The following is a 27,653-nucleotide window of genomic DNA, read 5'->3' as shown; positions in this document are numbered from 1 at the left end:
TACATGCTTACTGTGAGGTTTATTTATAATTTATAAAAGGAATGTGTCATCCATTATGTACTTACAGCTTGATTATCTTCCAGGAACTTACAGTCTGAAAGATCAGTTGTCAACCTGGGGCAGTTAGTTTCCTTGATCGTGAATTGCATTATTTGTATTTCTGTAAGCATCCACTGAAAAAAGAATAAAAATAGAAGCACAATCACTATAATATCTAGGTGTTAATACCAATACTCTACTACTCATTAATGCTTCATGCAAGAATTTATCCTGGCAGCCACGTAGTTGGTATGCATCTTCATAACAAATAAGACAGAGTGCGATAGCATGTGTAGGGGCCAACAAGGAACAGGCACATAACTTTAAGAGGGTAGTAAACAATAGGTTTTATGTCTGAGGTAATTGAATATGCAGAATATACAGTACCACCAGGGAATGTTGAGAGATTGTGCAAACCCCTATTTGTAAAGCGCAGCACTGTCACCCCTAGGGTTATCAGGGTGCTGTGTCTCCGTCGAAGAGTCAGGTCTTGAGTCTCTTTCTGAAGTTTGCCAGCAAGGGACCTGTACGAAGCTGGAGAGGAAGGTTGTTCCAGGTCTTGGCAGCAATGTACGAGAAGGAGGGGCTACCGCTGCAGCTGCGAAGGATGTGAGGAGTGTGTGCGAGGGCAAGTGAAGAGGAGTGCAGTTGTCTATTGGGCTGGTGGAAGTGCAGCTGGTGGTTGAGGTATTTACAACAAGGGGTGGTGAGGGACAGAGTCTCTGAATTAAGCAGAAATCTCTCACCCAGTCAAGAGATCAGGGCTAGATCCAACACCGTTTTTTAGCTCACTGCACCATCCCAGTTTCAGAACCTGGCTGTATGCAAATTAGCCTGTTCCTGTCCCAGTGCATGATGGGAACAGGGCAAACCAAACTACAAAAGCCAATTCTTACACTGGGAAGGAAACAAGCTCCCGGGGACCAGTTTCTGGCATTACAGCCGTCTTCGGCCCAGTTTGCTTGAATCCTGATGGTGCAATGAGCAAGGGTCTCACATCTGAGAATACCCTTCCACGCTTAGGGTGGACAAAAATATTTACAACAAGGGGTGGTGAGGGACAGAGTCTCTGAATTAAGCAGAAATCTCTCACCCAGTCAAGAGATCAGGGCTAGATCCAACACCGTTTTTTAGCTCACTGCACCATCCCAGTTTCAGAACCTGGCTGTATGCAAATTAGTCTGTTCCTGTCCCAGTGCATGATGGGAACAGGGCAAACCAAACTACAAAAGCCAATTCTTACACTGGGAAGGAAACAAGCTCCCGGGGACCAGTTTCTGGCATTACAGCCGTCTTCGGCCCAGTTTGCTTGAATCCTGATGGTGCAATGAGCAAGGGTCTCACATCTGAGAATACCCTTCCACGCTTAGGGTGGACAAAAATATTTACAACAAGGGGTGGTGAGGGACAGAGTCTCTGAATTAAGCAGAAATCTCTCACCGAGTCAAGAGATCAGGGCTAGATCCAACACCGTTTTTTAGCTCACTGCACCATCCCAGTTTCAGAACCTGGCTGTATGCAAATTAGTCTGTTCCTGTCGCAGTGCATGATGGGAACAGGGCAAACCAAACTACAAAAGCCAATTCTTACACTGGGAAGGAAACAAGCTCCCGGGGACCGGTTTCTGGCATTACAGCCGTCTTCGGCCCAGTTTGCTTGAATCCTGATGGTGCAATGAGCAAGGGTCTCACATCTGAGAATACCCTTCCACGCTTAGTGTGGACAAAAATATTTACAACAAGGGGTGGTGAGGGACAGAGTCTCTGAATTAAGCAGAAATCTCTCACCCAGTCAAGAGATCAGGGCTAGATCCAACACCGTTTTTTAGCTCATTGCACCATCCCAGTTTCAGAACCTGGCTGTATGCAAATTAGTCTGTTCCTGTCCCAGTGCATGATGGGAACAGGGCAAACCAAACTACAAAAGCCAATTCTTACACTGGGAAGGAAACAAGCTCCCGGGGACCGGTTTCTGGCATTACAGCCGTCTTCGGCCCAGTTTGCTTGAATCCTGATGGTGCAATGAGCAAGGGTCTCACATCTGAGAATACCCTTCCACGCTTAGGGTGGACAAAAATATTTACAACAAGGGGTGGTGAGGGACAGAGTCTCTGAATTAAGCAGAAATCTCTCACCCAGTCAAGAGATCAGGGCTAGATCCAACACCGTTTTTTAGCTCACTGCACCATCCCAGTTTCAGAACCTGGCTGTATGCAAATTAGTCTGTTCCTGTCCCAGTGCATGATGGGAACAGGGCAAACCAAACTACAAAAGCCAATTCTTACACTGGGAAGGAAACAAGCTCCCGGGGACCGGTTTCTGGCATTACAGCCGTCTTCGGCCCAGTTTGCTTGAATCCTGATGGTGCAATGAGCAAGGGTCTCACATCTGAGAATACCCTTCCACGCTTAGGGTGGACAAAAATATTTACAACAAGGGGTGGTGAGGGACAGAGTCTCTGAATTAAGCAGAAATCTCTCACCCAGTCAAGAGATCAGGGCTAGATCCAACACCGTTTTTTAGCTCACTGCACCATCCCAGTTTCAGAACCTGGCTGTATGCAAATTAGTCTGTTCCTGTCCCAGTGCATGATGGGAACAGGGCAAACCAAACTACAAAAGCCAATTCTTACACTGGGAAGGAAACAAGCTCCCGGGGACCGGTTTCTGGCATTTTCAGCCGTCTTCGGCCCAGTTTGCTTGAATCCTGATGGTGCAATGAGCAAGGGTCTCACATCTGAGAATACCCTTCCACGCTTAGGGTGGACAAAAATATTTACAACAAGGGGTGGTGAGGGACAGAGTCTCTGAATTAAGCAGAAATCTCTCACCCAGTCAAGAGATCAGGGCTAGATCCAACACCGTTTTTTAGCTCACTGCACCATCCCAGTTTCAGAACCTGGCTGTATGCAAATTAGTCTGTTCCTGTCCCAGTGCATGATGGGAACAGGGCAAACCAAACTACAAAAGCCAATTCTTACACTGGGAAGTAAACAAGCTCCCGGGGACCGGTTTCTGGCATTACAGCCGTCTTCGGCCCAGTTTGCTTGAATCCTGATGGTGCAATGAGCAAGGGTCTCACATCTGAGAATACCCTTCCACGCTTAGGGTGGACAAAAATATTTACAACAAGGGGTGGTGAGGGACAGAGTCTCTGAATTAAGCAGAAATCTCTCACCCAGTCAAGAGATCAGGGCTAGATCCAACACCGTTTTTTTAGCTCACTGCACCATCCCAGTTTCAGAACCTGGCTGTATGCAAATTAGTCTGTTCCTGTCCCAGTGCATGATGGGAACAGGGCAAACCAAACTACAAAAGCCAATTCTTACACTGGGAAGGAAACAAGCTCCCGGGGACCGGTTTCTGGCATTACAGCCGTCTTCGGCCCAGTTTGCTTGAATCCTGATGGTGCAATGAGCAAGGGTCTCACATCTGAGAATACCCTTCCACGCTTAGGGTGGATAAAAATATTTACAACAAGGGGTGGTGAGGGACAGAGTCTCTGAATTAAGCAGAAATCTCTCACCCAGTCAAGAGATCAGGGCTAGATCCAACACCGTTTTTTAGCTCACTGCACCATCCCAGTTTCAGAACCTGGCTGTATGCAAATTAGTCTGTTCCTGTCCCAGTGCATGATGGGAACAGGGCAAACCAAACTACAAAAGCCAATTCTTACACTGGGAAGGAAACAAGCTCCCGGGGACCGGTTTCTGGCATTACAGCCGTCTTCGGCCCAGTTTGCTTGAATCCTGATGGTGCAATGAGCAAGGGTCTCACATCTGAGAATACCCTTCCACGCTTAGGGTGGACAAAAATATTTACAACAAGGGGTGGTGAGGGACAGAGTCTCTGAATTAAGCAGAAATCTCTCACCCAGTCAAGAGATCAGGGCTAGATCCAACACCGTTTTTTAGCTCACTGCACCATCCCAGTTTCAGAACCTGGCTGTATGCAAATTAGTCTGTTCCTGTCCCAGTGCATGATGGGAACAGGGCAAACCAAACTACAAAAGCCAATTCTTACACTGGGAAGGAAACAAGCTCCCGGGGACCGGTTTCTGGCATTTTCAGCCGTCTTCGGCCCAGTTTGCTTGAATCCTGATGGTGCAATGAGCAAGGGTCTCACATCTGAGAATACCCTTCCACGCTTAGGGTGGACAAAAATATTTACAACAAGGGGTGGTGAGGGACAGAGTCTCTGAATTAAGCAGAAATCTCTCACCCAGTCAAGAGATCAGGGCTAGATCCAACACCGTTTTTTAGCTCACTGCACCATCCCAGTTTCAGAACCTGGCTGTATGCAAATTAGTCTGTTCCTGTCCCAGTGCATGATGGGAACAGGGCAAACCAAACTACAAAAGCCAATTCTTACACTGGGAAGTAAACAAGCTCCCGGGGACCGGTTTCTGGCATTACAGCCGTCTTCGGCCCAGTTTGCTTGAATCCTGATGGTGCAATGAGCAAGGGTCTCACATCTGAGAATGCCCTTCCACGCTTAGGGTGGACAAAAATATTTACAACAAGGGGTGGTGAGGGACAGAGTCTCTGAATTAAGCAGAAATCTCTCACCCAGTCAAGAGATCAGGGCTAGATCCAACACCGTTTTTTAGCTCACTGCACCATCCCAGTTTCAGAACCTGGCTGTATGCAAATTAGTCTGTTCCTGTCCCAGTGCATGATGGGAACAGGGCAAACCAAACTACAAAAGCCAATTCTTACACTGGGAAGGAAACAAGCTCCCGGGGACCGGTTTCTGGCATTACAGCCGTCTTCGGCCCAGTTTGCTTGAATCCTGATGGTGCAATGAGCAAGGGTCTCACATCTGAGAATACCCTTCCACGCTTAGGGTGGACAAAAATATTTACAACAAGGGGTGGTGAGGGACAGAGTCTCTGAATTAAGCAGAAATCTCTCACCCAGTCAAGAGATCAGGGCTAGATCCAACACCGTTTTTTAGCTCACTGCACCATCCCAGTTTCAGAACCTGGCTGTATGCAAATTAGTCTGTTCCTGTCCCAGTGCATGATGGGAACAGGGCAAACCAAACTACAAAAGCCAATTCTTACACTGGGAAGGAAACAAGCTCCCGGGGACCGGTTTCTGGCATTACAGCCGTCTTCGGCCCAGTTTGCTTGAATCCTGATGGTGCAATGAGCAAGGGTCTCACATCTGAGAATACCCTTCCACGCTTAGGGTGGACAAAAATATTTACAACAAGGGGTGGTGAGGGACAGAGTCTCTGAATTAAGCAGAAATCTCTCACCCAGTCAAGAGATCAGGGCTAGATCCAACACCGTTTTTTAGCTCACTGCACCATCCCAGTTTCAGAACCTGGCTGTATGCAAATTAGTCTGTTCCTGTCCCAGTGCATGATGGGAACAGGGCAAACCAAACTACAAAAGCCAATTCTTACACTGGGAAGGAAACAAGCTCCCGGGGACCGGTTTCTGGCATTACAGCCGTCTTCGGCCCAGTTTGTTTAACTCAGACACTCTGTTCATCACCACCCCCTTTTCTAGGTGGTTGAGGTAGGCAGATCTTAGGTCATGGAGGACTTTTAGATGGGCATGAGGATCTTGAACTGGCAACTTTTCTGGATGGATGGGGAGCCAATGGAGGTCTCTCAGGTGGGTGGTGATGTGTGTTAATTTGGTGAGTTCAGGATGAGTTTGGCTGCAGCATTCTGTATGGTCTAGTGTCTTCTGAGGAGCTGGGTGGAGATGCCGGCATAGAGGGTATTTCATTTTTTGAGGTGGCTGGAGACGAGGGCCTGGGTGATGGTCTTTCTGGTGTATTACTAATCCATTTGAAGATTCTTCAGAGCACGCAAAGTGTGTGGCAGCAGGAGGAGGCGACTGCTTCAACTTGTTGTTTCATGGTCAGTTGGGTGTTCATGATGATGCAGAGATCGTGTGTGTGTGGTGGGTCAATGTACATGTGGGTCTGAGTTCTGTAGACCACCACCTGTTGTCCGATGTGGAGGTGTTCTTCCTGAAGTTTCTTCCAGGAGATCAGCACTTCAGTTTTGTCGGAGTTGATCTGTAGACTGTTGTCTCTCATTCATTCTGCTATCTTGGTGGCACCTTAAGTTGGGAGGTGGTGAGGGCCTGTGCCCACTGAGTTTTGGGGACCTAGCTCCAGCTTAGGTCGGAGGAGATCTGATGCCTGGTGATGGAGTGCTTGAAGTTGTTGATGGTGAAGTGTAGAATAGTTCTCAGACCAGGTGAGTTCTGTGATATGGCTGAATTCAATTCTGTCGCTGGAGGTAAAAATGGGGTTGAGTGTGTGTCCGGCTACATGTGTGGGTTCATTGACCAGTTGGGTGAGGCCGATGTTGTTCAGGTTTTTAAGCAATGCAATGGAGTTGGCTTTGTTGGGGTCATCAATGTGGAAGTTGAGGTCGCTGAGTTGGACTTAGTGGTGTGAGTCCATTTCTAGGGGGTTGATGAGGTTGGGGATGGCATTGCAGAATGGAAGGTGCGGTTCATACCTGCACCCTGTGGCAGGCACCTTGAGTTGCTGGGATCAACAGTGGGCACCATATGTGCCCCCTCGGCCTCCAACCGGAGGCCATACACCAAAGGAGGCCCTGCTGTGGGCTCCCTAACACACTTTCTGACATGGTTTCCATGTCGTATAGACTGGCATGGAAACCATGTTGGAATCCATAATCGTAATCTCAAGGGCGGAAAGAGCTGCCCTTAAGATTGCAGGCCAGATTCCAACTGAAAGACGGGCTCTCCTAGCCTTTCGGAAGCCAGCGGGAATGACTGGCCACTTTACTTTCCGACCACCTAGATCATAAATAAGTGGTAAGAAAGTAAACCGACCGGCCCATCACGATGCGGCCCGAAAGGCTCCAACTGCAAGTCAGGGCCTCTTCAGGCCATATGGAAATCGGTCTCCAAATGTACACTTAAACAGACAAAGCAATTTGAAGAACTATGATTGAAGGATAATCCATCTTTAGCTACACTTTTAATAGCAGCTAAGAATGTAGAACCAAGAATAGCTTGTTTGCAAGATATCTATAAAAAGAGATTGTAAGCACTGTAAAGTGGGAGGAACAATAGGAGCCAAGGGGGGCACACGAATACCATTTAAGACTATGCTTCTGATGTGGTATGAGTGGACATTTAGCTTTATGCAGAGTGCCTTGTCATCAGATTACTGTGTAGGAATTGTGGTCTTAATTTCTTCAAGTGTTGCAGGAGTATAAGAATTCTAAAGGAGTGAAAGTAGTGGAGGAGTAGTCGAAGAATGTTTTGAGGTGAGTGTAAAGTGTTTGAGATATCTCAATGGTGCAGCAGAGGTAGACAGAACTATAGTGAAAAAATTACAGGGTAAATTTATAGGTATATCACTTGATGTAGTTAGGTATTAGAGCATGTAGATATGGAGGAGAAGATACAAATGAAAGCATGTTATAAGGCTTGCATACAGTTAAAGATAAATTAATTGTGGATAAAGTGTAGATTTCCCAGAATGATGAAAACCTTTTAGGATGGCCACATCAAGAAGGTTTGGAGATCAAATGTGACCACAATACTAACTGTTTTGTTGAAATTAGTAAACTCATGAGAAGGTAGATTTCTAAACAGAACTTTTTCAAGAAAATTTAGGTTTTCTAAAGAACTGTCTAAAGGTGGGTTTTCTAGAGATTTACATACACAAAAAGTGAGAGGTTGGGCAAAATGCAGAAAAGGAATGGAAAAGGTTTTGTGAAGCAAAGATAATGGAGCCTGTTGAGGATAAGGAGTGGTTGGTGCTGGGTTTATTCATAAGATATGACGTTGAACAATTACTTATGTCTTCATTTAAAAGAACTGAACAAATACATGGTGGGGGCTAGACATCTGGTATACAACATAAAAGAAAGTGTGTTCTTGACATTGCAAAATATACCTGCATGAAGAATCAAAAGATCTAACATCTTTTATTACACTAGTGTATACATTTTTGAGAATTTCTATTGGGTTACTCTCTGTAGCATCGATCTTACAGAGTAATGACCAACATGTCAGCTAACATAACATGTGTACAATTTACCTATACAATGTTTTGATACATGGATAAGACTAGTGAGAGCACAATGAGAGGTAGGTAGAGAGTTACTGATTATTCAAGAGCATGGTCGATCTTTAAAGGAAGAGCAATGTAATTAAGGAAATAAATTAGCTAGGTGTGTAAAGTAAAGCAAAAGACTATTGATTCACTATGGGTGAAGAATACAGAACATCGATGGGAAGAAAGGATGAAAGTTATGATCAATTAAATTTGAAAACAGTATGAAAGTTGACTCAATGAGTGTTTTTTGTAGAAGTGATTGAGTAAACTGATAAAGAATTTATTAGGCGTTTTAAAGATTTTTAATGCTTAAGTGGTTACCACATTTTGGTGAGTGAAAAGCAAATATTTATGGATGGTTAAAAAAATAACTTTTCATGAATGCGGGTTGGTTTTTAGAGGAACTCATTTAAAACCACCATTGAGCATTAGATGAAAGTAGCTAAATCTAGCAAATGTTAGCTACTGTCATGACTAAAGAGAGATTAAGGTTGGAATTTGGTGACCAGAGCTTTACCTTGATGTACAGAGGCTTATAAGGGATTATGTAGACTTTTGTTGTCATAAGCAAGTCACAAAGTTCACACACCTCCAGTGGTTTGTAACAAATTACTATTTTGACCACGAGAGGAAATATTTTTAGATGTATTTGGACTGCTAAACAGAAAGATAAAAAAAAATACAATATTGGTCTTAATTGTCATGCTTTTAAGATAGTCTGAAGGAACACACGTTAGTGAAATCATTACCTGATATGTAATACATTTTTGGGATGAAATCTTTATCGAGCTAGGTTTTTCCTATTCTACATACATGGGCATTAGTGTTTAACTGGCATCCCATGAAATTAAAGTGTTTCTTGATCAGTATTGTATTAAACATAAAAGAAGTGCATCATATCACCATGACAGAAATTGAATATTTGAACGGTTAAATAGGACTATGAAAGAGAGTATACAAACCGCTCAGATGCTGGATGGAGAAATTGGAGATATGAGTTGTCTGAAAGGACTGTTGAATATAGTTTGACTCCAATACCATTACTCTGAGTTCTCTATTTGAGTTGTTTAAATTATGAAAGCTAACAGCAATATACCTTCCAGTCAGAGGAGTTGGAGCAAAGTGATGGTGAATGTGAGTGAGAGCAGAGAAAGTAGAATTGGGAATTGAAGAAACAAATGGAAAGATGTCCTTTGTTGGTTGCAAAACAGTTTAGTTGACCTAGATAAAGATGGGAGATAAAGTGATGGTTAAAAGTCCAGTCGGAAGCCATTTGATCATATAAAAGTGTTCAGAACTGCAGTAAATACACAAGATAGAAGCATTCGGGATTCTTAACAGAATGGATACAAACACAAATTGAATCTTCTGTTCAAAAAGTTCAGAAAAATACAGCAGGCATGCATATCTTAAGGAACATGTAGTTTATTGTGTTCTGTAAGTCTGTTTAGTAACGTATTCAAAAGTTATATAATATATAATGTTTAATATTTATTTTACATATAGTTTTCTGATTATTGCGCAATTTATTTTGAAAAAAGTTCTCGCTATCATGTCTATAATTTATTTTGATCCATATTAGTTCATAAGAACTATGGGCCTTATTTATTTATTGGCGGACTAGTTACTCCGTCACAACGGGGATGGATATCCCGCCTGCCAAAATCTAAACCCTATTATATCCGATGGCATTTCGATTTTGGCTTAAAGTAAACACAAGGAGATGATGGACGGAGAGCTGAAACTTTTCAGACACTCCCCCCAGTCACAGATCTAGGTTGTATTCATCATCGTTCTTTAGCTCACTTCGCCACCCCAGTCCTGACCCAACCATATGCAAATCAGTCTTGACCCTATTCCTTATGGGAACAGTCCAACCCGTACTGCCAAGCCAGGTTTTCCCTGGACCGGAAACAAGCATTCTGGGACCGGTTTCGTGGTAACACCCCTCATCAGGCAGGCTAGCTTGAATCCTGTGGCAAAGTGAGCAAGGGACCCATGTCTGGACGTACTTAGATTTTGCGTGGCAGGATATCCATCCCTGTTGTGACCGAGTAACCTGTCTGCTAATATCTAAATCGGGTTTCTCTAGTTATTCATTAAATGCATATTATGTCATGGAGTAAAATGATTGTCCTGAATATCCTGAAGATGAGGTAGTGATAATGGAGATTCCATCACAAGTCAGCTGTTGCTAGTCTTGGTGTGTAGTGAAATAGTGTGCTGTTACAGATTAAACTAATGTACCATTTATAAATGTTGGGATCTACCTACATGTCATTTTTGGCTAATGGCCCTCTCAATTCTCCAGTTCTCCCCTCAAAACAAAACAAGAGGCTGTAATGTGATTTTAAAAAGAATTGATGCTGCACCAAATTTTACTTTTGTGGCTATTGTATCTGAGAGCATGATTTTCAGTAATTTGCAGTTGGTCAGACATTAGTGCATAAAAGAGTAGAACAAAAGAAAAGATATTATATACTTTTGAGATTGTGCACTTTACACTTCTGACTGACTTCAGAATGCTTGTTGCATTGACTGTTCAGAGGAAAATCACTTTGATAACAGTCATAAGGCTAATTCAGTGTTATTTTAACTCAAATAATGCCTTAAGCCATTATATCCGGACTGTGGTTAAATGCCTTTGTTTATAGAAACTACACATGATGACATATACATCTCATTATAAATCAAATATGTAAAGGCATGGACTGCAAAATGTTATTTGTTCTCATTGTTGAGGGAACGGTTTCATTACTCACTTGAGTGATGTCGGTATCATCGTAGGTGGGTTGCCACATGAAGGTTGGGAGTGAAGGCATATGATGGTGTATTTGTTGGTATATGATGTTGTTTGAGTGAACATTTGATAGTCGGTGTATTATCTTATGAAGATGGGTATGTGGATTTCCGAACTTAGTTAATGATTAATTACAATGCATGCAGTTATCAGTCTGATCATTTAGTAAGAAGATGTTTTATACTTACGATACTCATCGCTTCTAATATTTGATCAAACTTGAAGTAGTTGGTGGTGTTACTTTTTAGGTTGTATTCCACAAGCATTCTTCTAGCTTTATCTACATAGAGTGCTTTGTCTGCGACTATTGATGGGCACATCGGGCATTCAAGAGTAATTAAATGTTGAGGAACTGTGAAAGTAAAAGCAGCATTAAGATTCAAGAATACACTACTGTGAGAAATTGAGTTTTTGGTTGAATGGGGTGTGAATCCTGGTCAAACAACAGCTGCAATCCCTTGCTGGGTGAATAACAAAAAGTCACTGAATTAACCTGTGCTTAACCGTAGGTAGCTTGGCACAAAAAGAAGTAAGGCTTAACTTAGAGGCATTGTGTAAAGTATTTTTGCAACACACAAACAGTAAAAAAGTGAAAATACAACATAAGAAAACTCCCAATCAATTTAGAAAAATAGAGTACATTTTAAGAAATTATTTGGCACCAAAGGAATAAGAATCCAATCAGTAGAACCGGAGTTAAGCATTTGTAAAGTTTAGGGCTCAAAATAGAACCTAAAATATCAAACTGCTGACATCTCGTAACGCAAGACAGGGTCATAGTCGAAAGTTAATGCCAACTGCGATGGAGCACGGTTCGGATTACAAAAGTGAGTTGGGCCCTGTCAGCGCTTATCTCCGGACTTAGAACAATTCTTGGAGAAAAATGTCTGATACGGTAAAGTTTAATGGGGCAAGGCTGCAGGGAGCATCTTCACAGGATGGCTTTGGGTTGGAGCCATGGTGAAGATTTCTACGTCAAGACTTAGTCACTGAAATGGATGTTGAAAAACTCCAGCGGGACAAAACAGAAGGCTATGGTCGAAGACAGTCCCACGACATCGGATACCCCTTTAGCAAAGGACCACTGAAACGTTTTTTCTGCCGCCAAGAAGAATGTAGTGGGAGAAACTACAAAGTCATCTGACCGGAAATGTACCTCGGGCAGATAGGCAAGCAGTTTGGTCCCAGTTACTACCTGGTTCTCAGAGCTCTTTTTGGCCAGTTTTTATCTTGGTCCTCAGTTTTGGGAACCTTCAGCACCAGAGCCATGGATCCAGGACTGGTAGGACACATTTTGGGGGGTCAGAACTACATCAGAATGGGTGCAGCTGGGAGTTCAAGATGTGAAGGTTCAAGCCAAGCTCCAGGAAGCAGGACAGTCCTTCCTATTACAGCAGCAGTCTGGCAGACACAGTGCACAGCAGGCAACCCTCTGAGAATCCTTCAGGAGCGTACTCATGAACTGAGGAACGGGTCTGAAGCACCTAATTTTATACCCTTGTGCCCATCTTATGGAAGGTGGGAGAAGCTTCTGTAAAGGTGCATTGGATTTCCTGCCTCCCGTGCCCTGGCTCCAAGCTGGCTGTAGTGACAATTCAAGGTCATTTGTCCCTTTGGGTCAAGGTAGAGCATAAGCTATTCAGGTGTAAGTGGAACTGTGCTCAGCTCTGCCCACCATCCTACCAGCAGATGGCCTGCTAAGGCACATCTAATTCCTCAATAGTGTGACTGTCTGAAATGAATTCAAAAAGGCCAACTTTTAATTATACCCAGCCATGTGACCCAGACCAGGCTAAAGGCACTATAGGACTGATAGCAGGAAAATGCCAACTTTCTAAAAGTTCACAAACCTCACAACTGCCAATACTGACACACCTTCACGTCCTCATTTAAATTCATGATTAAACACTTTAATTATTATGATCACCATTTGTTTGATAAAATGTTGATTTTTAGAGGAATCTCTTTAACAAAATAATCAACCCAGCCCTCAGCCGCCACCACAGGGGAGGCAGCAGAGCCTGTGTGCTCATTACCCCGCTGCCACCACTCTCATTATTGCTGCTGGAAGGTATGGGACTACACTTCCCAGCACGCTCAGCAGTAGGGACCCCACACCTGCGACCGGGACACACCAGGAGGTGCTTAAAAACTGCTTAGGGCTCGATACAGCCATCCGCTGCCACCACAGGGGAACCAGCAGAGCCCATGTGCTCATTCCCCTGCTGAGGCTGCCACCATTCTCATCATCACTGCTGGGAGCTTAGGGTTCCAGCAGCGTGTGGGGCGAGTGACAATAACGACTTGAAACGGTTGGCGGTGAGATTTTTAAAACTTTTGATTATTTCTTGTCTGCTCACCAAAACTATTGAGCTTCACCCACTGCTGTGGCAGCAAAAACCTGAACTGAACTAAATTGAGAACTGCATATCAGATCCGGTTTCCTTTTATTGAAAATAAACAGTCCCTGTCACTCTTTATTGGAGCTATTTTTTAATTTTTGGCCGGAACTTAACCATCCCACATTGGTTTTAAATCTTATCATTGATACTTTGTTGTCTTTTATATCTGTCTTGTAGATTATTGTAGACCATTGAGATGTGTTGGCTTTATCCTGCACTAGGCACTTTAAATCTAACCCTCCAGATCCTCGCCTTTGCACTTTGTACTTTGTACTTTTCATTACACACACTGCACCTTTCACTTTATATTGCATCTTTCTCTCAGGGAATATTCCTTGATTTAAATAGCACGCCAAATTTTCTATATTGTTATACTGCTACACTTTGTGGGGGTGGTGGGTAACCGACCCATGTATTTGGTTTTCTTTCTGATTGTAACCTCTAACCCTAGTAAGTTGCAAAGCTAAGAATAAGAAAGCCAAGGGTCAGCCGTCGGGCATTAACAGACCATCTAATGTTGTTTGCTATGAGACAATGGATAGGATCGAGACCATCCTAGCAGAATGCCAGGATATAGACAACTCTGACCCACCAAGCCCTTCACCTTCCTGTGATAGCTCGATTGGTGCTATAAACATCTCTGGCCTAACTATTCCTTCCTCACCAGAACCACCCCCAGCGAAAAAAAGTAGCAAAGCACATTCCATTGATGTTTAAAAAGCAAAACAAAAAATGCAGTCAGGTCGTAGATGCTGTACCCCCTGAACAAATGAGCACTACTTTACCCGAACCACCCATTGCAAAAAAAAATATATATAGCAAAAAAGCTTCCATCGCTATCCAAAAAACAAAATAAAAGGCACAGTAAGGATCCAGATATTGACCTGCCTGGAGCAGGGTTGAAGGAAACAGTCACTCAACCTGGAGCTGCCCCACGGAGAACACACAGTATATTATCGACCTCCAATATCGAGTGCCAAAAAAGATTAGAGGTCCTAGAAGTAGAGGAAGAAGGGGAGGGGGGAAAGGAGGATAGCACCGACTATTTAGATTTGCCAGAACAAACAAAATCCCTATTGGCGTAATTCAATCACTACAAGACCTGATAGCATCCCTGAGAGATGAGGTATCTTCCCTTAAAGAGAAGGCTGCCTCTTTGCTGGAAAGGGCTGATGGTGGGCCTATTGTGGCCATAGAAACCAAGTTAACATCACTAAATAGGGCTATAAATTGAGCAGAAGCATCTAGTATGGTAAAACCTACTGAGAACCTAAGCAAATTGGACATACGCAGCCCTTGCCACATCAAACTGGGGATCGAAACATCAAAGCTAACATAAAGCAATTTCAGAGAAACCCCCGCCCTCCCTACACAGGATATCGACAGAGGAGTGGTGGTCCTGGATGAAGGGGTCGCACATATGCGGGATTACCATTAGGCCCAAGTTAGGGGGGCTGTTTGGGATGGTGTTTACGTGAAATCCAGGTCATGGAAAAGTACTGCAAAGATTTATCTCACGGAAGTCCCTAAACTTCCCCCATGAGCTTTTAAAATCAGGAATCGCTGAAGAACAAGGTTATATACTGGCTGAGGTCTACCTGACAATGTTACTCAATCATTAGGGATAACATTAAAATAGTTAGAAGACTCCCAATACAGCGGTCCATGTGGGACACAATCAAGGATACCTTCTATGATGCAGGTATAATTACTAGTTTATTGTCGACTAATTCTCTCACAGTCCCTCCAGAAAACACCCGCATTTCTATTTTATACAGACCCCCTGCTGGAGTTACACCTAGACCCCTTTTGACACATACTGCTGAAACCTCCACCAGACTGACTCTTCCAACAAAGGGGCCAGGACCATCTGGACTAACCCCGCTACATCATGATCCCATGAGAAGGGGTAGATGACCCCTACCGGAGGCGCAGATGATACCTAAACGTAGACAAGGTAGATCTAGCCCCCCCCCCCAGTGTTGCCCCCACTTGCACTTCCCCAATGACAATCTCTCCAATATGTTCTACAGCCCTTGAGTCGGAGGTGAACAGGGAGATGGTTCCTTTTTTGATAAATGGGGGTGGGGTTGTCCCAGCACTGGGGTTTGTTGAAGGTATAGAAGGGGAAAATTTGGAAAAACACTAAAATGTAAAAAACCGCTCCCTAAGGATATTGGTATGGAATGTGGCTGGGATCTCCAAGCTAATGTGGGACACAGAATGGTGTTCGTTTGTAGATTCCTTCGATGTAATATTTTTTCAAGAAACCTGGGGGCATATTATCAAGGGTCTTATCGCCGCTTTAGCAGGACTTTTTCCCGCTAAATCGGCGATAATTTTATCGCCCTATTAGCAAGCTGTCGCTAACAGCAGTTAGCAACAGTTTGTAGGCGATAGCGACCGGTTTGGGGCTCGCTTTGCATGTCAGCGATATTTATCGCTAATGACATGCAAAGTGGGCGTACCCAACCTGTTAGCGACTGAAAGCCGTTGCTAACATCGCTACCGCCAATTATCAATGCAGGCGTAGTGAATAAAAAATGTGTGCTAAGCGCGAATATCGCCAAAACCTAACGCTTGCTCAGACCAGTTCTTAACCTGTATATCCAATAGGAGTTGGATATTCAGGTTAAGACCCTATTGGCCATAATGCGTGAATATCGCTTGATTTCCATCGATATTCACGCATTGAGCCGCTATCGCCGAATATTTTATCACATTTGAGATAAACGTTGCTAATAGCACGTTATCTCTGCAATAAAATCCGGCAATGCACGGCGATAAAAAAAATGTTGCTAAGCTTATTAAGCGATAAAAATCGCTAGTTGTTGATAATATGCCCCCTGGAGTCTACACTGCCTGCACCTATGCCATTGACGCCACAAGAAAAGAACAGGGTAGACCCTCTGGTGGATTAGCATTTTGGGTGAAAATTAGCCGGGGGATCAAAGTTAAATTAATCCAAGTGGACTCGCAGGATGTATTTGCATTAGAGCTTACATCTTATAAAGGCCTAAAGACTAGAATGTTTAATGTCTATAGTAGAGTTCAGAGGGCTCAGGATGAAACTATCACTTTGTGCTATCTTGACCATGCCCTGTTTTGTTACACTGACAATATTCCTGTATTAGTTGCGGGTGACTTCAATTGTACGTTTTAACCCCTCGCCCGATCCCTCTAGATCTTACTGACGACTGGGACAGAGAGTGGCAAATTCCTCAATTGGACCTTCCCCTAGTAAGGTGGACAAAGGGAAGAGCCCAAATTATGGCACTCACAATGAGAGCCACAAATGGAATGACAGCCTCTGACCCAAACAGGGATCCCACTTTTAACAGGCCAGGCCATGAAAGCAGGATAGATTATTGACTTGTTTCCCTAAACTATTGGTACTCAGTTACAGATGTGGCAGTGGTCAAAAGGGCAGATAGTGACCCCAATGCCTTAGTTCTTGATCTGTCTAATCAGGTCTTTGCTGGGCCTGATAGAATTGGTTGTCCTGATCTGGGTACTTTATCAATTACTAACAATCAAAGGGCAATTAGATGGGACTGGATGGAGACTCATCCAGAGGCATTAGATGCAACTAAGAGGAAGGCTTGCCTGTTACTTGAGGAATTTGCCACCTCCACCAATGAGAATGTTCTGGAGACATTAGGCCCCAGACACAAGCTATTATATGAAGAGATAAGGGAATATATAGGCCGTCCAGGAAAAAAGAAGGAACCAAGTGTCTACACCAGAGATTAGCTGATAAGGGTGTTTGGTCCACCAAGGAATGTAGGCTCAGTAAGGAGGCTCTCCTAAGGGCCGTAAAGGAAAAAAACACAAAATGAGATAGTGACCAGTAGAGCAAGGTACAAACAGACAATTGAAGCTGCAAAGAATGAGTGGGAGGATTCCCTCTGGACTGCTTTACGTAATGCAATGATAGCTAAAGATCCAAAGAGCTTTTAGAGTAAACCAGCTTATTGGCTTAAGGGGAATGGGAGATACGTAGAATTTACAGTACAGCCAGAGGAGTGGGAAGCACATTTTGGCTTTCTCTATGAGTCAAGGGATACCACAGTTGCTTAAGAACTCTGGGGATCCGGTGAAGAGCTCAATAAGGAGGGTGAAGGTCTCTCTGTTTCTTTATAAGAAACTCAAATAGCAATTTGCTATTGTATCCCGTCCCGTGCCCCAGACCAGCTAGGATCCCCAATGACCTCTATAAGGACGATGTAGCACTTTGGGGATCTTATATAAACTTACATACCAACTCAACCCTCAGTGGTACTCCAATTCCCCTTCGTGGAAAATCGCTGAGGTTGTCCCAATCTACGAAAAAAGGGATAGAGCGAACCTATCCAGCTATAGGTCAATTAGTCTAATTGATTCTGTACAGAAGATTTTCTGTAAGCAAATATTAGCCTGGATCCAGGATGGATTACTGAGTTCAATATCTTGAGTGACCTTCGAGCAGGTTTTTGGTCCAAAATCTGTACCTTGGACCAAACCTTTCATTTGTTGTGCATTTATTGGAAGGAAGTGCAAGGTAAGGAAGGACAGCTTTACGTGGATTTTGTGGATTTACATTCTGCTTTTGACCTAGTCCCACGGTTAAATCTCTGGAGGGTTTTAAAGAAGCAGGGTATACCAACAATTATTTTAGATATTTTAATCAGATTGCATACATCAAACACAGCACAAGTGAGGTGGGGAGAGCAACCAACTTACTGATCTATATCCGGTTCAGTGTGGAGTGAGTCAGGGTGGTGTCCTTGCCCCCACATTTTTTATCCTTTTTACCAATGATGTTCTTAACTTTTTAGACAGAGATGGGTGTGACGCCCCTAAAATTGGTAGGAAAAGGGCGTCGGCTCTCCTTTTTGCTGAGGACATGCTCCTAATGTCAAAATCGCCACAAGGATTACAGCAGCTTTTAAACAATTTTATTATGTTCTGTTCTGAGGGAGGGTTGGAACTGAATGAATCAAAAACAAAATATATGATCTTTAGAAAAGGAGTGGTTAAGCCCAACAAAAGACCTGTAATAGCTGGTAATAGTAATTTGGAGTGTGTTGATGTCTTTGATTATTTGGGCATCCGCCTGACCCCTATTATAAATAGGGCCCCACATATAGAAAAAGTGAAGATGCACACACACCAAACTGTAAATGTAACCAAAATACACAGGAAAAAATCATCAAGGGAGCTTGCACCCGCCCTGGAAATCTATAACTTAAAAGTACTAGGGGTGCCCTCTATGGGGCCGAACTGTGGGGAACAGGTTTGATAAACTGTTTGTCAACAATAGAAAATCGTTTTATTCGATTCCTGGTAGATCTACCGGCTAGCACCCTTCTTGTGCCCTTATATCTGGATCTTGCCCAAAGGCAGCTGGCACACAAAGTATGCTACAAACCCCTGATGTTCTGGCACAGGCTATGGACTGTGGACGAACTCCTGCCATATCGGGAGCTCCTCTCCGAGCTACTAAAGTCACAATCGATTATTTCGATTGCCTGGTTCAGAGCATTAAAAGAGCTACTGGGGAGGCTTGGGATTGGAGGGGTACAGGTCTGACCCAGACAGCATGATAAATGTATCCAGACTGAAGCTGAAGGAAAGCTTTTGGGAAGCAATACTAATACAAGCACTGGCAAAAGCAGAGGGCCGCTTGTCTATCGAAATTTGTAAATTTGAATGCCCCCCCCTGTTTTGAGGACACAATGGATGAAATTGTCCCCCCTTTGGCTCGGAAACAATTTTTCCAGTTTCGGTATAAGACGCTTCCTACAAAACTCTTTTGTAAAAAATGGAGCAAGGATGTTGTAAGTGAAGATCTCTGTCCTGCTTGTAAGGTAAGTCCTGAATCCATTGTGCACCTGTTATTCTTTTGCCCTAATTATAAATCTTATAGGAGAAATGGATAATACCACTCTGTAAACTAGTGGGTCCTGGTCACTATTTAGATGCATTACGAACTTTGAGCACGGACATACGTAGAGCTGTAGTTTTTGGCTTGTCCAGATATTGGCGTGCACTGTGGATAAAACAAGCAAAATGCATTTTGTGATGGGTCCCGACTTGATCAAAACGGATATGTATTGTAAATTAATTGCACTGAAAGCACCTTATGATAGATTCTTGTACAAATTGTATGCGTTTTTAGACAAAAAGTGTTTTTATAGATTGTCTATCCATCTCTATCTTACCTGATTACTGATTACTTGTCTGTGCTGTGTACTTTTATGATCTTTTATTATCGAAATAAAGTGATGATGATGATGAAAAAGAAACAGTTTAGAATCGATTTACATGGACACCTTTTTTATTAGAACATCTGAATGCGGGTACTATGCAATGGAAATTACAGATATGTAACATTCCTGTGATCTTTACAGAGGATCCATTATATAAAAGGGATATAGTTGTATTGGTACAAAGTGCAGTATGGATCTGATGGAATTGATCATTGAAACTGCACAAAGGTTTTCCGAACAACTGGAGGAGATTTAGTGCTTCGAAAAAGAGATGAATGATAATCAATCAATAACTGATGTAAAATTTAAAAACAGATTGCTCAGTTTAAAGATTTTACTATAAATAAAAAAAAATCAAATTTGAAAAGGATAAAAAGTATTTTCGTTTAGAAGCAGTCCATCCCGACTTACAAACTGATTTTTACTCTAGAACTGACTCAAGGAGATTTCTGCCAGAATATCAGGTGCGATCAAAGAAAAAATTAATCACTTTTTTGAATACTTCCTCTTTCTGAACAGGGGAATCAGATACAGGAGAAGGTACTTCAAACCGGAATCAACAGATAAAGAACCAATCAGCATCTTCCTCTGTTGAGGGGAGAAGCCTCCAAAGAGGATTGGGTATACACATCTACCGTGGGAAATAACAACGCGAGATGACAATTTTACAAGAACCAATTAAATCCTTCATCTTTAATCTTTCAAATGGACCACTGTCAAGGGCTGAAGAAAGTGTGTTGGAGAATGGTCTCTCCTTTGTACCAATGAGACATACTAATTTTGTAAAAAATGAAGGCAGAGGTTTTAGAGAATTTTGCAGAAAAATTCAACTCAAAGCATTTTTTCTACATAATGAATTCCCACCTAAGGAAGTCACAGATCTGAGAAAATAAATCATCTTTTTGTCCACCACCGAAAAGAATTCCCAAGGACATGATAACCTTTAAACATACATTGCTATCAGCCATTCAGGAAATGGAAAAGAAAAAGAACTAAGTAAACCATAATATCTTTAGAGGACAAAGGGAAGCATTGACTACATTAAAAATGATTCTTCAATCGTAATCAAGCCGGCTGACAAAGGCGGTGCCATCATTATTTGGTCCATAGAAGAGTATAAAAGAGAAGGAGAAAGACTAGTATTAAATGAAAGACTTTAGAGAAAAATTCAAGGAGCCCCCAAAAAGAAATCCAGGGTTAAATTGCAGAAATACTCAAATTGAAGTATTCAAACAAGGTCAATGGATTGAAAGAGTATGAGTTTAAAACAAATCACAAATCCACAAATGCCAATACTATATTTACTTCCTAAATTGCACAAAAACCAAACAACTCCCCCAGGACGTTCTATAGTTATGGATGTGATTCTGTGCTTGAACCAATAGCCAAGTATATAGATATGTCCCTTAAACCATTCTTCATATTTAAGAGACACTATGGACCTCAACAACATAGTGGAAGTTTTTGAGTGTTGTATTAAAACCAGAAATTCGTCGTATTTGACATTGTCGCCTCATATACTAAGATAACACAGAAGATGGCACTGGCGGCTATAGAATCTGGTTTGGACATGAGACCCAGACCATATCAGGTACCCACAAAGTTTATCATGGACTTAGCCAAATTTGCACTTAAAAATAATTATTTTAATTTGGCAAAGACATTTTTTCCAGGTAAAGAGGATGGCCATGGGCTTTTGCACCGGAGCTAGCTGTGTTGTACATGGCTAAATTTGAAGAACATTACATTTTTCAGATTAATCCATTTCAACATTTGGGGCTAGATGTAGGTAGCTAAATAACGGTCGGTAACGGCCGAAAATCGGTAATTATACCGTTACTGGCTGGTTTTTAGTTTTTTGAGATGTAGTAGGCTGGATTTAAGGATTCTGTAATTTACCGATTCGTTATATTAAGGAATCGGTAAAACACTGATTCAAAAATTTAAGGAATCAGTAAATTACTGAATCCTTAAATCCTACGTAGGGAGCACTCAAGTGAGTGCCTTTTTAGTTTAAGGATTCGTTATTTACCACCAACTACAAGTTGGTGGTAAATACCAAATACCTTTTAAAAAGCAATATTGTGCTTTTTTAAAGTGCTATGTGGCAGACATACATGCCCTTAGGGCATGTATGTGCGCCACATGTGCACACATGCACGATTCAGGGGTGCAACAGGGTGTTAATGTGACACCCTTGCCAAACGACAAAGACGTTGTCTATGTATTGCTTCCAGAAAGTAATATTGGAGAGGTATGGATTGTTGGCATTAAGAATATACTTCTTCTCGAAATCATGAAAATATGGGCCTGCCACACTTGGGGCGAAAATACTCCCCATAGAAGTTCCCCCTGTCTGGAGGTACAGCTTGCCCTCAAATTCAAAATAGTTCTTTTTTAGTGCTAGTCTGGCGCACTCCAAGATGAAGTTCCTAGGTGTGTTGTAATCCCATGCAGTTTCTTCTAGGGTTTTTCTGAGGACCTCCAGGGTGTCGTTTTGGGGGATGCTAGTATACAAGCTCTCGATGTCGAAACTTACTAGGATGGTGTTGTCATCTGTAGTGAGGTCTTTAATCAACATCGAGAGCTTGTATACTAGCATCCCCCAAGATGACACCCTGGAGGTCTATGTCGTTTGGCAAGGACCTCTTATCATTCTGACAGAATTCACGGAGTGGATCAACACATGCGACCGCTACCTCAGGTTCATCAATACCATCGACCCAGAGAAAATGGTCTTCTTGGACATCTGCATAACTAAGGAGAATGGTCGCCTGGAAACTGACACCCATCACAAACCCACAGCGAAGAACAATTTGCTCCGGTTCGACAGTTTCCATCCTAGACCGTTGAGGGAAAACTTACCCTACGGGCAATACCTCAGGCTTCGTCGAAATTGTAGCAAGGTCAGTGACTATCGATCCCAGGCAGCCTCTCTCACTGACAAACTGGTCGCTAGGGGTTATCCTACGCAGATCCTGAACAAGTGTCAGAAACGTGCACGTACCCAGCCTAGGGACGCACTACTGGAAACCATTGTGCGCACAGATGAGGAGATTCCACTGACGTGCGTTACAACTTACAACACGGCATCCAACTTAATGACAAAATCTGTCAACAAACATTGGTCAATCGTGAACTCTGGGAACCTCAAATGGGAAAAACCCTTGTTATCCTTTAAAAGGTCCCGCAGCCTCAAGGACACACTGGTCAACACACGTCCCAAGGCCCCCAACCAAGCACAACCACAGACTATCACCATGGCATGGGGTCTGCCTAGTGTGGTCGGACATTTCAAATGTGAGAACTGCAGCGTATGCCACCTTACAAGCAATTCTAAAACATTAAACCTTGCACATCTCCTGAGGCGGAAGCCAGGAGAAGAGATTGATAGCGTCAAAACTGCTAATTTTAAACATTGTTTGCTGTGATTACTGTGTATTTTAAAAGCCTCAATTCTTGTTGCCACTTTGTACAACCACGCCCAGCGGACCCTAGCGCTGACGTGGACTGGCTCACAGATTGCCGCCATTCGCTCGGCACCTCGAGGCCACGCCCATCTCCCTAGGCCACGCCCCCTGCGCCGTGTATTTTAGGCGCGCTGATCACTAGCGCGACCTAGAAGCCTGCACATCTCCTGAGGCGGAAGCCGGGAGAAGAGATTGATAGCGTCAAAACTGCTAATTTTAAACACTGTTTGCTGTGATTACTGTGTATTTTAAAAGCCTCAATTCTTGTTGCCACTTTGCACAACCACGCCCAGCGGACCCTAGCGCTGACGTGGATTGACTCACAGATTGCCGCCATTCGCTCGGCACCTCGAGGCCACGCCCATCTCCCTAGGCCACGCCCCCTGCGCCGTGTATTTTAGGCGCGCTGATCACTAGCGCGACCTAGAAGCCTGCATATCTCCTGAGGCGGAAGCCGGGAGAAGAGATTGATAGCGTCAAAACTGCTAATTTTAAACATTGTTTGCTGTGATTACTGTGTATTTTAAAAGCCTCAATTCTTGTTGCCACTTTGTACAACCACGCCCAGCGGACCCTAGCGCTGACGTGGACTGACTCACAGATTGCCGCCATTCGCTCGGCACCTCGAGGCCACGCCCATCTCCCTAGGCCACGCCCCCTGCACATCATTCATGTGCACTTCCCGACCGCGCAGCGGACGAGCGCAGCGGGCGCGCCATTTGCTCGCCGAAGGCGCGCCTAAGGCAAGCACGTCTGCGCCCGTCCGCGCCAGCTCCGTGCCTAGGGCCTGCCATGCTGCCAGTTCTCCGGCCGCCCAGATACTTACCTGGTCCAAATCACAACTTATGGACATAGGTAAGTCATCCTGTTCTTCCCCCTCACCTTGCTGCTTTCCCCTACCCACCCCCTTCTCACATAAATGCCCTAACTGCTCTTTCTCACTCCACCCCATCTGGACCTGCCCACACAAACCCGCCGACACCAACCCCAACCCCCTCACTTCCAAAACTTACTCTATGGGACTAGTAAACTGCCGCTCACTACCAGGCCACGCCAATGACATCTGGCTGCTACTATCCTCTTCACCCTGGGACATAGTTTTCCTAACTGAGACCTGGATTAAAGACAGCTCCAACCCTGACATCGCTCTAGCTATTCCACCGGGCTACAGATTCTCTGGATTCAGCCGCGAAGGCTCCAAACCAGGAGGAGGAATAGGGGTAATTTTAAGAAATCACTTAAAAATCACCACCAGGAAAATCACTAACGCCAAACCTATAAAAGCTCTATACTTCTCCATCATAGACTCCTCCACTGCCGTCTCCTCAAGGATGTTGGCCTATGTTCCCCCTAACTCTTCCCAATCTGCCATCCAAGAGCTATTAGCAATTACAGCAGATCTCTCCCTCAAACACGCTGACTTCATTGTTCTGGGAGACTTCAACCATCATGTAGACGTCAGCAGCTGCAATCGCGCTGCCCTTCTCCTGGACTCAATGCAAAATCTTAATCTATCACAAAGGGTATCTGGCCCTACTCATGTCGCTGGGCATACTCTCCACCTCATATTCTCTAATCATGAGAAACTTACAACCTTTCCCCCTTTACCCCTGACATGGTCTGACCACTACTTAGTACCTTTTGAGATTTCCCTACCCCAAATTGTTAAACACAACTCCGCCATAAGAACTCAAGGCAGAAAATGGCACAAACTCTCTCTTACAGCCTTAGAACAAATATATGCTACGACTCACAGCCCTCTTCTGGATGACCTGGACGCTGCAGTATGCACACTAAATAATGACCTCACTTCTGCAATAGAAAAAATAGCCCCATTGCGTCCTCTCACCTCCAACAGGCAAAAACCCTCTGCCCCTTGGTTCACACAAGAACTCAGGACACATAGAAGCAAGTGTAAGAAGCTTGAACGACTCTGGAGACAGAGCTATGACCCAGCAGCCAAGGCGCTCTACAAACAAGGCCTTAAAGAGTTTCGTAAACTCAAACACCACTCCATGAGCACGTACTTCTCTGATACCATTGCCAAAGCTGAGAATTCCACCAGGACACTCTTCAACATAGTCAAAGACTTCACTCAGCCCAATGCCCTCGCTGCCCCTATCCCCATGTCGCAAACACTATGCGACAGTCTCTCAAATTTCTTTGAAGAGAAAATTATCAACATTGCAGCCACCATCCAACAAAATGGTAAGGTCAACACTAAAAGTCCCGACACGGATCATAATCTGGACTTTACAGCATTCCAACCTCTTACTAAGGAACAAGCTACGAAATTATTTCTGGATTGCAAGTCGGGCTCTCCTCTAGACCCTGCTCCAGCCTCAATCCTGAATGACATTGCTCCTTTAATTATCGACTCTCTTCTCGAAATCTGGAATTCCTCCCTTTCCACCAGTGTTGTCCCTGCTGCCTGGAAACATGCACTACTTATCCCTATCCAAAAGAAAGTAGGTATGGACCCTCTTTGTCTGAGTAACTACCGTCCGATTTCACTTTTGCCCAAACCCGCCAAAGTACTAGAGAAAGCAGTCCAACTCCAACTATCAGACTATCTGGAATCTAACTCCCTGTTTCATGACACCCAGTCAGGCTTCAGACCGGACTTTAGTACCGAATCTGCACTACTCGAAGTCTCTGAGTCAATTAGAGAATGCACGGACAGGGGAGAGGAGGCCATGTTGGTCCTCCTCGACCTGTCCGCTGCATTCGACACCATCTCACACGACACACTAATGACTCGCCCTCAGAGACAGGGATTGGCGGCCCTCCCCTCCTGTGGGTAAAATCTTTTTTAAATAACAGAACCCAACAAGTGATGCTAGGATCGTTTCTCTCTGACAAAAAAACACTGACCAGGGGAGTCCCACAGGGCTCTGCCCTGAGCCCTCTCCTCTTCAATGTGTACCTTAAACCTCTAGCAAAGATTGTTGAATCATGTGGAGTCAAGGTGACTTTCTACGCCGACGACACACAACTGGTGTTCTCCTTCAAAGACCATGATGAAAAATCATTTGACAACTTCCGCAACTGCATGGTAAAGATCGCCTCGTGGATGGCCGAGAACAACTTAAAACTCAACACTGATAAGACTGGTCTTATTTTTTAATCAAAAATCTCCCCTACCCCCTAATATCTGGTGGCCATCCGAACTAAACCCTCCCCCAGTGCCGGTCCCAGCGGCCCGAAACCTAGGATTTCAATTCAACACTTCTCTCTCCTGCAAAACCCAAATCAGTAAAGTAACCTCTGCCTGCTTTGGAAAGCTACGCATGTTAAAAAAAATCATTCCCTACCTACCACTTGACTCCCGAAAAACAGTAGTCCATGCCCTAATTACCTCCCACCTGGACTACGCAAATAGCCTGTATTTAGGGGCCCCGCCTATCTCATCAACCAGCTACAGAGAGTCCAGAATACAGCGGCCAGATTAATCAACAATATTCCTTTTCGACACTCCATCTCCCCCCACCTTATCAAACTTCACTGGCTCCCAATAAAAATGCGGATCCAATTCAAAGCCCTGACCCTGGCTTTCAGAGCCCTCAATGACCGTGGTCCTGCATACCTCTGACGCAGACTGAGACTCTCTCATTCACAGCGTAACCTCAGATCCAACAATCTACGCCTAATCACAACCCCCCGTTTTCGTCTCACACGCACGGGTGGAAGGGCCTTCGCCGTTGTCACCTCTAAACTCTGGAACCAGTTACCCACAGAGTTAAGATTCGCCACCTCAGAACCCCTTTTCCGAAAAAAATTAAAGACCTGGTTCTTCTCCCAGATCTAAACTCTCACTCCTTCCCCCTTCCCCCCTCTGAGATAAGGTCTTCAGCGCCGGGACACCTCCGTCGGAGGTAGCTGTGGGGTCTATAAAACACTAAAATAAATAAATAAATAAACCCGGCAAGACCTGGACACAATGGTCGCATACTAATTGTAACAGTGAGAATGTGGTGTACTTAATCAAATGACCTTGCAATCTGTCTTACTTGGGGATGACCTGCATAAAGGTGAAAACAAGAATCTGTGAGCATAGGAGCACTATATGATGCAAAAAGTCCATGACTAAACTTACAGAACATTTCCTTGAGAAGAATCATACAACCAATGATCTCCAATGGACAGAGATCGAACAGGTCAAGTCCGGTCCCAGAATTCAGCAACTCTTTGAAAAAGAACAACGTTGGGTATATAGACTCTCTACCAACAAGATTGGGCTCAATGATAACATCCCGTGGAACACTGTTCTTCAAGGGTAACACCCTGGGCTCAAACTGTGAATCACCACTGTGGCCAACTACCTCCTGCTCCTAGTTTTGAGACCTTAACACTGCATACTCCTTTTATACCATCGAATCAGGCTAGGGCACCTTCCCTCCAGCTCTCATTCATCGAGCACCTATATACATTGATTGTGCACTGATAGTGCACTGGGGCATATTTCCCCTTGAACCACACATGCTCTATACCCAGGATGTGGTTCATATCCCTTGCTGTCACTAATACCACTCATATGCTACATTAATAGGTGTGTGGCTTTTATAATTCACAGGTTTTTTCCACCACTTCTAACAACGCGTGCACCCCCGCGCATTACATCCCTTAG

General features: G+C 43.9%; 1 protein-coding gene across 1 annotated transcript in view; it reads right to left on the bottom strand.

Moving 5' to 3' along the window:
* Positions 1-27,653, bottom strand: part of LOC147665754 (T-kininogen 1-like) — a 131,237-nt gene that overhangs the window by 76,749 nt on the left and 26,835 nt on the right. Inside the window, exons 4-5 of the mRNA XM_086949544.1 lie at positions 11,092-11,255; positions 66-173 (exon numbers count right to left, since the gene is read on the bottom strand). Coding sequence (XP_086805670.1) covers positions 66-173; positions 11,092-11,255 — 272 coding nt within the window. The remainder of the gene's footprint in view (positions 1-65; positions 174-11,091; positions 11,256-27,653) is intronic.

Source organism: Lissotriton vulgaris, unplaced genomic scaffold (assembly GCF_964263255.1).
Source record: "Lissotriton vulgaris unplaced genomic scaffold, aLisVul1.2 SCAFFOLD_1182, whole genome shotgun sequence".
NCBI lineage: Eukaryota > Metazoa > Chordata > Amphibia > Caudata > Salamandridae > Lissotriton > Lissotriton vulgaris.
The sequence above is the reverse complement of the archived record's forward strand: the minus strand, read 5'-3'. Positions and strand labels throughout refer to the sequence as shown.